This window comes from Mobula hypostoma, chromosome 5 (genome assembly GCF_963921235.1).
Source record: "Mobula hypostoma chromosome 5, sMobHyp1.1, whole genome shotgun sequence".
NCBI classification, from domain to species: Eukaryota; Metazoa; Chordata; class Chondrichthyes; order Myliobatiformes; family Myliobatidae; genus Mobula; species Mobula hypostoma.
Window position 1 is genome coordinate 37,648,902 of NC_086101.1, and position 15,943 is coordinate 37,664,844.

Sequence of the window (15,943 nt, forward strand, 5' to 3'; positions counted from 1 at the left end):
TCATGATCTAGAACTCTGTCGTTAGGGGTAATGGAAACAGAATCAATCAGTGCTTTCAAAGGTGATATTTGTAACAATTTCTACCATTATAGTGAAGATCAGAGGTGGAGGGGAGTGGGGATGTTGAGACTGACAGAATTGGTCTCCAAGGCAATGGTGCAGACTCAATGAGCTTAGTGCCCTTCTGTGTTTTTACAACGTTATGCCTCTATGAAAAGATATTATACAGTTTCAACACTGGATGCCAAGGTAGAGTTTATTGAAATGGTTTAGGCCATTTTAAAAAGTCAAATTCCATACAATTAGTTATAAAAGAGGAACTCTTTCCTTGCAAAAGTTTGTAGACAGGTTGGTTGCGCACTTAGTGACTTTAACATTTGGTTACAGTCATCTGAAATTCCACTGTAACTTTTGCATTTGTATAATTATACTCAGTGCAGCTCCTCCCAACAAATAACCTTCTAATAGAATTACTTTTTCAGTTTTTTTTAGAATCTTTTAACTCCAGCATTTTAAACGCTTGATTCAGTACTGGCTTTCTGATTGTTGGATATTGTAATCATTTTCCTTGTGCCAAGATAGCTCTTGACAAATGTCAGTAAGGCAAACTCAAAATGTGGCCCTTAAATTCCAGCCTTCACCAAAAAAAACTGGAATTCAGGGGAGGAATACCCTGTTCACGCTACAGCCATTCAGTGTACAGCAGTGGGCTTTGGTGGGATCAAGGCAAGAGAGAATACACCCCTCTTGCCCCCATGAAGAGGCACAATAGGGAGTAAGTACCTGAACTAGTCAGGAATTTTTACCCTTTGTAATTCAACAAGGCCTCAGTGGAAGATGCTGGCTAATGTCTAGTATGAATCCTTGCAAAAGGCCTCCTCCTGACACTGGCTAAGGCAAGTTGACCCTGTTAGTCGATAGGCTTCTAAACAAATGTTTTGCCAAAGATAATGTTAATGTTTGTAAAGGGCTTAAGAAGGCCATTGGCAGAGTGGGGTTGGGGAGAGGTGACAGGCCTTTGGGAACTCTTTCATGGATCTGATGCAGAAGCCCCATATACCGGAAGCTCTGATCATTCGTTTGGGTATGTGGACCTCTGTCTGTGGTATTCTACCTTCTGTGACCTGGATGTAGCTCCAAAATCTGGATGCTTTGGTAATTATCATCAATATTCAGTAATTTTAGGTAAACTCCAGAGAATTCCTCAGATGAAAAAGGTGTAGAACTTACCACAGGGAATGACGGTTCTACCAGTAAACTTGGCAGTATGCAACTTTGCTCTCTGTATTATTCCTAGTGTACTGAAATCACATAAAGCTGTGTAGAATGCCTAGGTAATAATGATTTGAGACAGAATACAATAGCATTATCCATGTTGGCCAAGTTAACACTGAATTAAGTTAACCATCATCTCAGGTCCCTCCCCAAGACTTAGCTCTTTTGAAAATTAATGTTTTAGGTCACATTCAAGGATTAATCTTCACAAAGTAATGAGATTGTTGAGAACGATTCCATCTTCTGACCTTTGCTTTACAAATCGATTCCATTTCACATCTTGTCCAAAACTCAGAATCCACCTTATCAAAGATACAACAGTGTTTGCTCACCCAGCAAATGAAGGTAAGTTATTGTTTAGTGTCAGAGGCTATACATTGTAGGTGCTGCTCGTACTCTCCGGGGATGAGCTTATGGAATGGGATTGTCTGTTTCTTGGTGATGCCAACTGTTTGTTCAAGAACAACAGCATCACCAATATTTCATATTCTCTTTGTATCTTCTCCACCCACCCCCCAAAAAAAAGTCCTGACAAATTGGATGTTGACAGAGTTAATAGGGAATCAATAAACTTAAAACTGTCTATTTTTGTAAAAACAGCTATCCTGGAAACAAGCTTTTACTTCAGTGGAACTAGAGTGTAGTGTATTAGCAGTGTAGTCCCTAAATCCACAAACAATTTAATATTTTATTCCCTTCTGGCAAAACTATTCCAAATTTTATAAGTTGTGCTCTGACAATGTATAAGCCTCCAAACCATTTGATCATGCTAAATAAAAACAGTAGGTGGAAATCTGACAAGATGTGGAAACGAGTTAGTGTCTTGCACAAAAGGAGCCTTTGTAAATATCTAATCAGCTTCTCAGCAAGGGACGCTTCCAATCTGACTTGTAAATAGAAGTGAACCACAGCTGCTCTAAATACGGCAGCAATTTTTACAACTTGCTAAATAAGATAAATTTTTTTATGTTCACTTGTGTTCAAAGTGTCTGTGTCTTCGGGCAAGGATAATACACCTGGGGCCTTTATAAAAGCTGAGGCTTCTTTAAATCATTGTCAGTACAGGCCAGACATAGACTTGATCTGAACCTACCACATGATTGTCAAATCGGTATCAGTCAGTACCTAAACATCGCTGGTCTAAAGCTCAAGTTTGTCTACAATAGTTAAGTTGTCAAACACTTCATATATGGGTTACAGTTTTAAGACAAGTACATTCTGGATACACAATCTTTCAAACTCCTGTCCAGGCAGAAGGTTGACTAATTTTTTTTTATATATATACACATAATTTTCAAACATTTTAACTCTAGGCTGTAAGACAATCTGCCCAGTGTTGAATTTTGCCTTATTTTGGAATAAGCTGGGAGTGATGGTGGGGGGGGGGGGGGGGTAACAAGAACATCACAATGATTGTTGAAATTGTAAATTAACTATATGGCCATGGCGTATCTTAAAGATAAACTAACTTTTCCTTTTAAGAAAAGGAATCAAGGCATGATGGAAGTCAGAGTGTTTGAGAGGGGGCCCCCCCCCCACAGGAGTGATCAATAAGCATGAGATTCCTTGCGACTCAGCAGACGCGTACGAGTAGCAGAACTGGTGGCACTTCGAATCACTTCCATCCACCTGCAGAAAGAAAAGACACGGTTGGTGAAGTGGTTTTAAAGACCAGGCTACATATAGGAATTAACAAGATTTTAAGGACAGTGACCAGAGAAGAGCCGGAGAAAGAAAGTCAAAATAGAGTTTATTGTCGTATACACAGTTGCAATGAAAAACTTGCTTGTAGCAACATCACAGGCGCATAGCATCAGAGACACGACATTCACAAGAAAAACTATACAATTAAAACAAAGACCACTGTAGTGGTTAGCACTTACAGTACAGGTGACCCGGGTTCAGTTTCCGTCACTGCCTGTAGGGAGTTTGTACCTTCTCCCCATGACTGTGGGTTTCATCCAGGTGCTCCAGTTTCCACCCACTGTCCAAAGACCTACCGGTTGACACGTTAATTGGTCTTTGTAAATTGTCGCGTGATTAGTTTTGGATTAAAGTCACGGGATTACTGAGTGACGTGGCTTGAATGGCTGGAAAGGCCTTTAACACACTCAACAAATAAATTAAAAAGAATAGTGAGTTTTGAGATTGTGGGAGCCCTTACACAGTGAGTAGCACCAGATTTAAAAAACTGGCAAGACCTGTGTGATCTCTCTGCTGATCTTGAGATGGATTGCATTATGAGGCAATTGGCAAGGGCCAATAAAAATAAGTTATGTTTATGTTGGAGTGGACAGAGTTAAAGTGGGAACTGAGGCTTTGGCAAGGAGACACAGGTGAGTAGCAGGTAAAAACAGGTAAGTTTTTTTTATATAGTAGTTATCTAAAAAGATACCAAATTACAACCAATTAACTAAAGTATGAGTGCAGGATCAGATCATGTGTTATAGCTGCATGATGTGGATGCTAGTGAACTCCATTGTGGTTCCTGATGACCACATCTACAGCAAATGTTGGTTGCTTGAGGACCTGGAATCTGAGCTTCAAACACCGTGATGGATCAGGAAGGGGGAGAGTTACCTGGACACTCTGTCAGGAGGCAGGCACACCACTTTGTTTAAATACTCCAGAGTTAGTCTGTGGCCAAGTACAAGAGGGTGTGAGTGAGGCAGATTGGGGAATGAAAGAGGCTATGCTGGGGCAGTCTCAACGTTTGGAGCTCACCAAACAGGGTGTTGCTCCCTGGGAGGATGAACATGAGGGCTGCAGGGAGGATCAGTAACTGAACTGTGGCATTGTGGTTAGGGTAATGTTTTGTGGGTGCACTAGGGTCTGGAAGAACATTGTTTCGTTTGGTTGTACAATTGTAAAGTCAGAATACAATAAGCTTGAACTTGGTTCAGGGAGCCATTCAGAAGGGACAAAAAGAAAGAAAATTGTAATTGGGGAAATTATAGTCAGGGAATAGACAATTGTCTGTCGCAAGGACTGAGAGGCCCAAAGACTGTAGTGTCTGCTTGGTGCTGGGTTCAGGATATTTCAACTAACTTGGAGTGGGAGGGGAAAAATCCAGTTGTCATGGTCCACATGAGTACCCAACAACATGGGAAGAACAAGGGAAAAAAGGTTCTGCTGAGGGAATTTAGGGTCTAGTTACCTGAACTACATGCAAAATGGATTAATGTGTGGCTCGACCATTGTATGGGAGAAATAGCTTTGAATCTGTGGGACATTGAGACCAATATTGGGGAAGGAGAGAGCTTCTTTGAAGGGACGTACTCCACCTGAACAATTCCGGGACCTAGGTCCTGACAAATTGCAGAACTAGGACAATGAGATGACTTTGAAGCAGCTTGTGTTTGAACCCACTAGGGGGAAGGCAATTCTGGGTTGGGCGTTGTGTAATGAACAACACAATCCATTGGGGAGCTTAAGGTAATATTAAAGAGGATATGAAAAATTTCTCCAAATACATAAAGTATAAAAGAGAGGCGACAGTAGCTATCGGACTGCTGGAGAGGTAGTAATGTGGGACAAGGAAATGGCAGATGAACTGAATAAGTATTTTGCATCAGTCTTAATTGTGCAGTATTCACATTAGCAGTAAAGTGGAAGCATCAGGGGACATTAAGTGTGTGAAGTTACTGTTACTAGAGAGAAGGGTCTTGGGAAACTGTAAGGTCTGAAGGTAGATAAGACACCTGGGACCTGTTAGTGTACACCCCAGAGTTTTGAAAGAGGCGGCTGAAGAGATTGTGGAGGCAGTAGTAATGATCTTTCAGGAATTACTGGATTTTGGAATGGTTCCAGGAGACTGGAACATTGCAAATGTCACTCCACTCTTCAAGAAGGGAGAGAGGCAGAAAAAGGGAAACTATAGGCCAGTTAGTCTGACCTCAGTGGTTGGGAAGATGTTGGAGTCAATTCTGAAGGATGAGGTGTCAGGGTACTTGGAGGCACATGATAAAATGGGTGGTAGTCAGCATGGTTTTCCTCAAGGGAAAAACTTGCCTGATAAATCTGTTGGAATTCTTTCAAGAAATAACAAGCAGGGTAGCAAAGGAATATCAGTTGAAGTTGGATACTTGACAAGGTGCCACATGAGTCTGCTTAACAAGCTACGAGCCCATGGTATTACAGAAAGATTTTAGCATGGATAAAGCAGTGGCTGATTGGCAAGAGTGGGAATAAAGAGAGCCTTTTCTGGTTGGCTGCTGGTGTTTCACAGGGGTCTGTGTAGGGACTGATTCTTCTTACAATATATGTAACTGATTTGGATGATGGAATTAGTGGCTTTGTTGCAAAGTTTGCGGGTGATATGAAGGTAGGTGGAGGGGGCAGGTAGTTTTGAGGAAACAGGCTACAGAAGGACTTAGATTAAGAGAATGGGCAAAGAAACTGCAGATGGAATACAGTGTTGATAAGTGTATGGTCATGCACTTTGGTAGAAGAAATGAAAGAGTACTACTTTCTAAATGGAGAGAAAATTCAAAAAAAAACTGAGTCACAAAGGAGCTTGAGAGTCCTTGTGTCAGGATTCCTAAAGGTTAATTTGCACATTGAGTCTGTGGTGAGGAAGGCAAATACAATGTTAGCATTCCTTTCTAGAGGACTGGAATATAAAAGCAAGGATGTAACACTGAGAGATTATAAAATACAGGTGAGGCTTCACTTGGAGTATTGTGAGCAGTTTTGGGCCCTGTATCTTAGAAAGGATGTGTTGAAACTGGAGAGGGTTCGAAGGAGGTTCATGAAAATGATTCCAGGATTGAAGCAATTGTCATATGAAGCGTGTTTGGTGGCTTTGGACCTGTATTCAGAAGAGTGAGGGGTGACCTCGTTGAAACCTATTGAATGGTGAAAGGCCTTGATAGAGTGGATGTTAAGACCAGAGGACACAGCCTCAGAATAGAGGGATGTCCTTTTAGAATGGAGATGAGGAAGAATTTCTTTAGCCAGAGCGTGGTGAATCAGGAATGCTTTGCCACAGACTGCTGTGGAGGCCAAGTCTTTATGTATATTAAAGGCAGGGGTTGATAGATTCTTGATTGGTCAGGGCACAAAGGGATATGGAGTGAAGGCAGGAGATTGGGGTTGAGAGGAAAATTGAATCAGCCATGATGAAAAGGCAGAGCAGACTCGATGGGCCAAATAGCCTAATTCTGCTCCTATATCTTATAGTCTTATAGTAAAGGAAGGCTTAGGAGGCTGTTATCATAATATGATGGGCTTTATCCTGCAACTTGAGCGGGAGACACTAAAATTGGAAGTATTGGTATTACAGCTAAGTAACAGTACTACAGAGACCATACGACATAGGAGCAGAATTAGGCCATTTGGCCCATTGAGTCTTCTCTGCCATTCCAATCATGGCTGATCCTTTTTCCCCTCCTCAGCCCCACTCACTGACTTTATCCCTATAACCTTTGATGCCGTGTCCAATCAAGAACCTGTCAAGCTCGGCCTTAAATACACCAATGACCTGGCCTCCACAGCAGCCTGTGGTAACAAATTCCACAAATTCACTACCCTCTGGCTAAAGAAATTTCTCTGCATCTCTGTTTTAAATGGGCACCCCTCTATCCTGAGGCTGTGCCTTTTTGTCCTAGACCGCCCCACCATGGGAAACATCCTTTCCACATCTACTCTGTCTAGGCCTTTCAACATTTGAAAGGTTTCAATGAGATCCCACCTCATCCTTCAAATGTTCCTCATATGATAACACTTTCATTCCTGGAATCATCCTTGTGAACCCTCTCCAATGCCACCACATCTTTTCTTAGATCAGGAGCCCAGAACTGTTCACAATACTCAAGTTGAGGCCTCATCAGTGCCTTATAAAGCCTCAGCATCACATCTCTGCTCTTGTATTCCAGACCTCTTGAAATGAATTATAACCTGGCATTTGCCCTCCTCACCACCGACTCTACCTGCAAGTTGACCTTTAGGGTGTTCTGCATAAGGACTTCCAAGTCCCTTTGCATCTCAGATTTTTGGATTGTCTGCACATTTATTTCTTCTACCAAAGTGCATAACCATGCATTTTCCAACACTGTATTTCATTTGCCACTTTCTTGCCCATTCTCCTAATCTGCCTAAGTCCTTCTGCAGCCTACCTGCCCTTCCACCAATCATTGTATCATCTGCAAACTTGGCAACAAAGCTATCTGTCCCATCATCGAAATACAGCATAAAAAGAAGCGGTCCCACCACCAACCCCTGCGGAACACCACTATTCACCGGCAGCCAACCAGAAAGGGATACTTTTGCCCTCTACCAATCAGCCAATGCTCTAACCATAGGAGTAACTTTCCTGTAATACCAAGGGGTCTTAATTTGGTAAGCAACCTCATGTGTCAAAGGTCTTCTGAAAGTCCAGATATACAAATCCACTGCATCCCTTTTATCTATCCAACTAGTAATCTCCTCAAAGAATTCCAACAGGTTCGTCAGGCAGTATTTTCCCCAAGAAAGCCATACTGACTTTGTCCTAATCTTGTCCTGTGTCACCAAGTACTTCATAACCTCATCCTTAACAATTGAATCTAACATCTTCCCAACCACTGAGGCCAGGCTAAACTGGTCTACGATTTCCTTTCTGCTGCCTTCCTTAAAGAGTGGAGAAACACTTGCAGTTTTCTAGTCCTCTGGCACCCGCCACAGTCCAACGACTTTTGAAAGATTATTACCAATGCCTCCACAATCTCTACTGCTACCTCTTTCAGAACCCTAGGGTGCAGTTCATCTGGTTTGGATGACTTGTGTACCCTTAGGTCTTTCAGCTTTTTGAGCACCTTCTCCCTTGTAATAGTAACTACACTCACTTCTCTTCCCTCGTACCCCTCAACATCTGGCATACTGCTATTGTCTTCCACAGTGAAGACTGATGTAAAATACTCGATTAGTTCATCTGCCAACTCCTTGTCCCTTGTTATTATTCCTCCAGCCTCGTTTTCTAGCAGTCCTATATCCACCCTTGTCCCTCTTTTTTTTACATACTTGAAAAAGTTTTTACTATCCACTTTGATATTGTTTGCTAGCTTGCTTTCATATTTTCCCTCCTAATGATTCTTTTAGTTGCTCTCTGTAGATTTTTAAAAGCTTCCCAATCCTCTGTCTTCCCACTAATTGTTGCTTTGTTGTATGCCCTCTTTTGCTTTAACTTCCCTTGTCAGTCATGGTTGTACTATTTTGCCATTTGAGTATTTCTTCATTTTTGGAATACAAATATCTTGCACCTTCCTCACTTTCCCCCGAAACGCACACCATTGCTGCTCTGCTCACATCCCAGCCAGCAGCTCCTTCCAATTTACTTTGGCTAACTCCTCTTTCATACCACTGTAATTTCCTTTACTCCACTGAAATACTGCTACCTCAGACTGTACTTTCTCTATCAAATTTCAAGTTGAACTCAATCATATTGAGATCACTGCCTCCTCAGATTTCTTTTACCTTAAGCTCCCTAATCGTCTCTGGTTCATTACATAACACCCAATCCAGTTTAGCTGATCCCCTAGTGGGCTCAATGACAAACTGCTCTGAAAAGCCATCCCAAAGGCATTCAACAAACTCACTCTTTGAGATCCATTATCAAGCTGATTTTCCCAGTGGACATGCATGTTGAAATCTCCCATGATTATCGTACCATGGCCTTTTTGACATGCCTTTTCTATTTCCGTTGTGGTCTGCATCCTAGTTACAGTTGGGAGACTTGTATATAACTGCCGTCAGGGTCCTTTTACCCTTGCAGTTTCTTAACTCAACCCACAAGGATTCAACATCTTCTGATCCTATGTCACATCTATCTTTCTAAGATGCCATTCTTTACCAGCGTTATATTTCAATGTACCAGCAAACATGAGAGAGGAGCTGGCCAAATTTGACTGGAAGGAGATAAGGGCTGGGATATATGGAAGATAGATTAGGACATTACAGTACAGGCCCTTTGGCCCACCATGTTGTACCAACCTTTTAACTTACTCCAAGATCAATCAAGTCTTTCCCTCCCACATTGACCTTTCATTCATGTACTTATTTAAGAGTCTCTTAAATGTCCCTAATGTATTTGCCCGTACCACCATCACCACTCTGTGCACTCTGGCATTCTCCCCTATACTTCCCTCCAAATGACTTAAAATGATGCCCCCTCATATTTGCCATATTCACCCGGGGGGGGGTGCGGGGTGTCTCTGGCTGCCCACTCTATCTGTGCCCCAACATCTCGTACATCTGTCAAGTCACCTCTCATCCTCTGCTCTGATGAGATAAGCCCTGAATCGCTCAATGCTTGAGCAGTGGTAGCTGGAGTTTCTGGGAGTAATTCGCAAGACAGAGGATCGTTATTCCCAGACAAGAAGAATCATTCTAAAGGGAGGATAAGGCTACCAATGAAATTCAAAGACAGCATAAGAATGTGCATGTGATATGGCAAAATTAGTGGGAAGCTAGAGGACTGGGAAGATTTTTAAAACAAACAGAAGGCATCTAAAAAAGCAATAAGGTAAGAAAGGATGAAGGGTAGCAAATAATAAAAAAAAAGAGGATACCAAAAGATTTTTTGAATATAACCACAAAGTAAAAGAGAGGCAAGAAAATGATGCTGGAGAGGTAACAATGGCAGAACAGAGAAATTGTTTCAAACTGTATAAATACACCAGCAGGATGCCAGAAATTTGAGAGTGTCCAGGGGCAGTGGAAAGATCTGAAGGTAGATAAGTCACCTGCACCAGATGGACTACAGCCCAGGGTTCTGAAAGCGGTAGCTGAAGATTTTGGAGGCATTAGTAATGATCTTTCAAGAATCACTAGATTCTGGCATGGTTCTGGAGGACTGGAAAATTACAAATGTCATTCACTGGTGTTATTGAAAAGCCTAAACAGAGTGGATGTGGAAAGTTTACTATAGGACTAGAGGGCACAACCGCAGACTAGAAGGATGTGCCTTCAGAACAGAAATGAGGAATTGCATTGCCACAGATAGCTCTGTAGGCCAAATCATTATATATATTTAAATTGAGGTTGATAGGCTCTTAATTAGTAAGGGTGTCAAAGGTTACAGGGAAAAGGTAGAATGGGGTTGCGAGGAAAAATAAATCAGCCACGACTGAATGGTTAAGCAGTCTTGATGGATTAAGTGGCCTAATTCTGTCTCAAGGTCTTATAGTGCAAAATGGTCATAGTGTTGCTAAATACTATGAGAAGATTTGTCTGTTTTACATTCTGACTGTTCAACCCCTTCTACCTTTCCTCAGTGATTTTCCATTCCTCTCTCATCCCTCCAACAGAATTAAAAATGGTAATCCATACCCTCCCATTGTCAGCCTCCCGGACGTCTACATCTGCGCCAAGTGCATCGAGATGCAGCTCCTAAGGGACCGCGTTACGGAACTGGAGCTGCGACTCGATGACCTTCGTCTGGTCAGGGAGAGTGAGGAGTTGATAGAGAGGAGTTGCAGGCAGGTGGTCACACCGGGGCCACGGGAGGCAGACAAGTGGGTCACGGTTAGGAGGGGGAAGGGGAAGAGTCAGGTAATAGGGAGTACCCCGGTGGCTGTGCCCCTTAACAATAGGTACTCCTGTTTGAGTACTCTTGGGGGGGGACAGCTTACCCAGGGGAAGCGACAGTGGCCTTGCCTCCGGCACAGAGTCTGGCCCTGTAGCTCAGAAGGGTAGGGCAAGGAAGAGGAGGGCAGTTGTGATAGGGGACTCGATAGTAAGGGGGTCAGATAGGCGATTCTGTGGACGCAGTCCAGAGACCCGGATGGTAGTTTGCCTCCCTGGTGCAAGGGTCCGGGATATTTCTGATCGTGTCCAAGATATCCTGAAGTGGGAGGGTGAGGAGCCAGAGGTCGTGGTACATATAGGTACCAATGACATAGGTAGGAAAAGGGATGAGGTCCTGAAAGGAGAATATAGGGAGCTAGGAAGGGAGTTGAGAAAAAGGACCGCAAAGGTAGTAATCTCGGGATTACTGCCTGTGCCACGCGACAGTGAGAGTAGGAATGCGATGAGGTGGAGGATAAATGCGTGGCTGAGGGATTGGAGCAGGGGGCAGGGATTCAAGTTTTTGGATCATTGGGACCTCTTTTGGCACAGGCGTGACCTGTACAAAAAGGACGGGTTACACTTGAATCCTAGGGGGACCAATATCCTGGCAGGGAGATTAGCAGGGGCTACTGAGGTGACTTTAAACTAGAATGGTTGGGGGGTGGGAATCAAATTAAAGAGGCTAGGCGTGAGGAGGTTAGTTCACAACAGGGGGATGGGAACCAGTGCAGAGAGACAGAGGGGTGTAAAGTGAGGGTAGAAGCAAAAAGTACAAAGGAGAAAAGTAAAAGTGGCAGGCCGACAAATCCAGGGCAAGCATTAAAAAGGGCCACTTTTCAACATAATTGTATAAGGGCTAAGAGAGTTGTAAAAGAGCGCCTGAAGGCTTTGTGTGTCAATGCAAGGAGCATTCGTAATAAGGTGGATGAATTGAAAGTGCAGATTGTTATTAATGATTATGATATAGTTGGGATCACAGAGACATGGCTCCAGGGTGACCAGGGATGGGAGCTCAACGTTCAGGGATATTCAATATTCAGGAGGGATTGACATGAAGGAAGGGGATGTGGGGTGGCGTTGCTGGTTAAAGAAGAGATTAACGCAATAGAAAGGAAGGACATAAGCCGGGAAGATGTGGAATCGATATGGGTAGAGCTGCGTAACACTAAGGGGCAGAAGACGCTGGTGGGAGTTGTGTACAGGCCACCTAACAGTAGTAGTGAGGTCGGAGATGGTATCAAACAGGAAATTAGAAATGTGTGCAATAAAGGAACAGCAGTTATAATGGGTGACTTCAATCTACATGTAGATTCGGTGAACCAAATTGGTAAAGGTGCTGAGGAAGAGGATTTCTTGGAATGTATGCGGGATGGTTTTTTGAACCAACATGTCGAGGAACCAACTAGACAGCAGGCTATTCTGGACTGGGTTTTGAGCAATGAGGAAGGGTTAATTAGCGATCTTGTCGTGAGAGGCCCCTTGGGTAAGAGTGACCATAATATGGTGGAATTCTTCAATAAGATGAAGAGTGACATAGTTAATTCAGAAACAAAGGTTCTGAACTTAAAGAGGGGTAACTGTGAAGGTATGAGACGTGAATTAGCTAAGATAGACTGGCAAATGACACTTAAAGGATTGACGGTGGATATGCAATGGCAAGCATTTAAAGGTTGCATGGATGAACTACAACAATTGTTCATCCCAGTTTGGCAAAAGAATAAATCAAGGAAGGTAGGGCACCCGTGGCTGACAAGAGAAATTAGGGATAGTATCAATTCCAAAGAAGAAGCATACAAATTAGCCAGAGAAAGTGGCTCACCTGAGGACTGGGAGAAATTCAGAGTTCAGCAGAGGAGGACAAAGGGCTTAATTAGGAAGGGGAAAAAAGATTATGAGAGAAAACTGGCAGGGAACATAAAAACGGACTGTAAAAGCTTTTATAGATATGTAAAAAGGAAAAGACTGGTAAAGGCAAATGTAGGTCCCCTGCAGACAGAAACAGTTGAATTGATTATGGGGAGCAAGGACATGGCAGACCAATTGAATAATTACTTTGGTTCTGTCTTCACTAAGGAGGACATAAATAATCTTCCAGAAATAGTAGGGGACAGAGGCTCCAGTGAGATGGAGGAACTGAGCGAAATACATGTCAGTAGGGAAGTGGTGTTAGGTAAATTGAAGGGATTGAAGGCAGATAAATCCCCAGGGCCAGATGGTCTGCATCCTAGAGTGCTTAAGGAAGTAGCCCAAGAAATAGTGGATGCATTAGTGATAATTTTTCAAAACTCGTTAGATTCTGGACTAGTTCCTGAGGATTGGAGGGTGGCTAATGTAACTCCACTTTTTAAAAAAGGAGGGAGAGAGAAACCGGGGAATTATAGACCGGTTAGCCTAACGTCGGTGGTGGGGAAACTGCTGGAGTCAGTTATCAAGGATGTGATAACAGCACATTTGGAAAGCGGTGAAATCATCAGACAAAGTCAGCATGGATTTGTGAAAGGAAAATCATGTCTGACGAATCTCATAGAATTTTTTGAGGATGTAACTAGTAGAGTGAATAGGGGAGAACCAGTGGATGAGGTATATTTGGATTTTCAAAAGGCTTTTGACAAGGTCCCACACAGGAGATTAGTGTGCAAACTTAAAGCACACGGTATTGGGGGTAAGGTATTGGTGTGGGTGGAGAATTGGTTAGCAGACAGGAAGCAAAGAGTGGGAATAAACAGGACCTTTTCAGAATGGCAGGTGGTGACTAGTGGGGTACCGCAAGGCTCAGTGCTGGGACCCCAGTTGTTTACAATATATATTAATGACTTGGATGAGGGAATTAAATGCAGCATCTCCAAGTTTGCGGATGACACGAAGCTGGGTGGCAGTGTTAGCTGTGAGGAGGATGCAGGGTGACTTGGATAGGTTGGGTGAGTGGGCAAGTTCATGGCAGATACAATTTAATGTGGATAAATGTGAAGTTATCCACTTTGGTGGCAATGGTGACTGATTAGGAAAAGGGGAGGTGCAACGAGACCTGGGTGTCATTATACACCAGTCATTGAAAGTGGGCATGCAGGTACAGCAGGCGGTGAAAAAGGCGAATGGTATGCTGGCATTTATAGCGAGAGGATTGGAGTACAGGAGCAGGGAGGTACTACTGCAGTTGTACAAGGCCTTGGTGAGACCACACCTGGAGTATTGTGTGCAGTTTTGGTCCCCTAATCTGAGGAAAGACATCCTTGCCATAGAGGGAGTACAAAGAAGGTTCACCAGATTGATTCCTGGGATGGCAGGACTTTCATATGAAGAAAGACTGGATGAACTGGGCTTGTACTCGTTGGAATTTAGAAGATTGAGGGGGGATCTGATTGAAACGTATAAAATCCTAAAGGGATTGGACAGGCTAGATGCAGGAAGATTGTTCCCGATGTTGGGGAAGTCCAGAACGAGGGGCCACAGTTTGAGGATAGAGGGGAAGCCTTTTAGGACCGAGATTAGGTAAAAACCTCTTCACACAGAGAGTGGTGAATCTGTGGAGGGAGTATGGAGGGAAGGCTGGGGCGGGGTTCTGAGTTGGATGATCAGCCATGATAATAATAAATGGCGGTGCAGGCTCGAAGGGCCTACTCCTGCACCTATTTTCTATGTTTCTATGTCACCTCGTGTGCGCAAATAAATGACTTCCAGCAGGAGTGCCTCACCTTTCAAACGTATATTCACTTTCAGCCCTGAAGAAGTAAACGTGTGACTTGAACTGTAGCTTGAAGACGTAGTCCTTGTGAATGTTGTCAGACTCTGCTGGGATGGTAACTGAATAACCCAGCAGTGGCAAGCTTGCCAATGGATGGGAATCCTAGGGGAAGATCAACAGCATCATTATGAGGTGGTCTGCAAGGTCATTAACCAGACAGGCTCTTCAGCTGTCGTGCCAACCAATTAACCTTCACCAAGGTCTCACCCTTTGCTCTGACATAGCCCTCTAATTTTCTTTCATCCATTGGCCTAAGACCTTTGAATGCCCCTAATGTATCTGCCTCCAGAACCATAGCAGCTCGTTCCATGTATCCACGACTGTGCAAAAAAAGAGAAGTATAACTCTTATATACTCCCTATACTTTTCTTCAATCAAAATTATGCCTCTCATACTAGCCATTTCCATCCGGGGAAAAGCATCCTGGTAAGTCTCTCTGCACCCTCTCTAAAACTTCCACATCCTTCCTAGAATTAGGAGTAAACAACAGAACACAATAGTGTGGAAATCAGTCTGTCTCTAGTGAGGATGTCTTCAGTCATTGGTCACTGAGAGTGCAAAGGAGATATACCAGGATGCTGCCTAGATTAGATAGCATGTCCTAGGTGGATAAGTGAGCAAGCTAGGGCTACTCTTTGAGTAGGTGAAAGGTTCAGCACAACGTGGTATGCCAAAGGACCTGTACCGTGTCATTCCATGTTCCAGGTCATGTTGGTGAAAACAACAGTGAACCACTTCCCAGACAAGCTCCATGTTGAATGGACCTTTACTGTCAAAGTACATTGAAATTCAAGAGAGCTACATCTCAATACATAAGCACTATTATACCATGCATTCAGTGTTTTGAATGACTTTCTACCTCATTTAGTGGAAAACTGCACAGATGGAAAGATGGAATTTTCCCAGTTTATAACCGCAAGGAAAATAACATAAGGTCTGCACTAAAGATCCCAAGTGTTGCCAGCTGGCATTTGAACATAAGTAAATAATTACAAATGATAAAACCAGATCATCGTCATAACATGCTTCAGGGAAGGAAATCTGCTTTCCTTACCCAATCTGTGCTCGAGGTGTCTACATGTGTAGAAATGTAGTTGACTGCTGAGCTGGTACAGCAGGTGGAGCTGCTGCTTCATGTTTCAATACAAATTCACCCATGGGGGCTCACTCACCTGATGTGATTTGTAGAAGAAAAGGCAGAAGTTGGTAAAGACCACCCAAAGCTTTTGCCAGCCATTGCTGTTCTTGAACTTCCTCAGCAAGTTCCCAGATAACTGATTCTGACACAGGAGGAAAGATGCACACACATCAGAGAATGGAAACATTGCTTGGAGATCATAAATGAGATTGCACAATAAAAAAAGAGCATCAGGAAGGAGT

The 15,943-nt window shown here is 43.2% G+C and overlaps 1 protein-coding gene across 6 annotated transcripts in view; it reads right to left on the reverse strand.

The window, feature by feature from the left end:
* Positions 1 to 238: 238 nt before the first annotated feature.
* farp1 (FERM, RhoGEF (ARHGEF) and pleckstrin domain protein 1 (chondrocyte-derived)) overlaps positions 239 to 15,943 on the reverse strand; it is a 278,773-nt gene continuing 263,068 nt past the window's right edge. For all 6 annotated transcript variants that reach the window (XM_063048415.1, XM_063048411.1, XM_063048414.1 and 3 more), the window contains exons 25-27: positions 15,736 to 15,843; positions 14,514 to 14,665; positions 239 to 2,904 (exon numbers count right to left, since the gene is read on the reverse strand). In XM_063048415.1, coding sequence (XP_062904485.1) covers positions 2,823 to 2,904; positions 14,514 to 14,665; positions 15,736 to 15,843 — 342 coding nt within the window. In that variant the 3' untranslated portion in view covers positions 239 to 2,822. The remainder of the gene's footprint in view (positions 2,905 to 14,513; positions 14,666 to 15,735; positions 15,844 to 15,943) is intronic.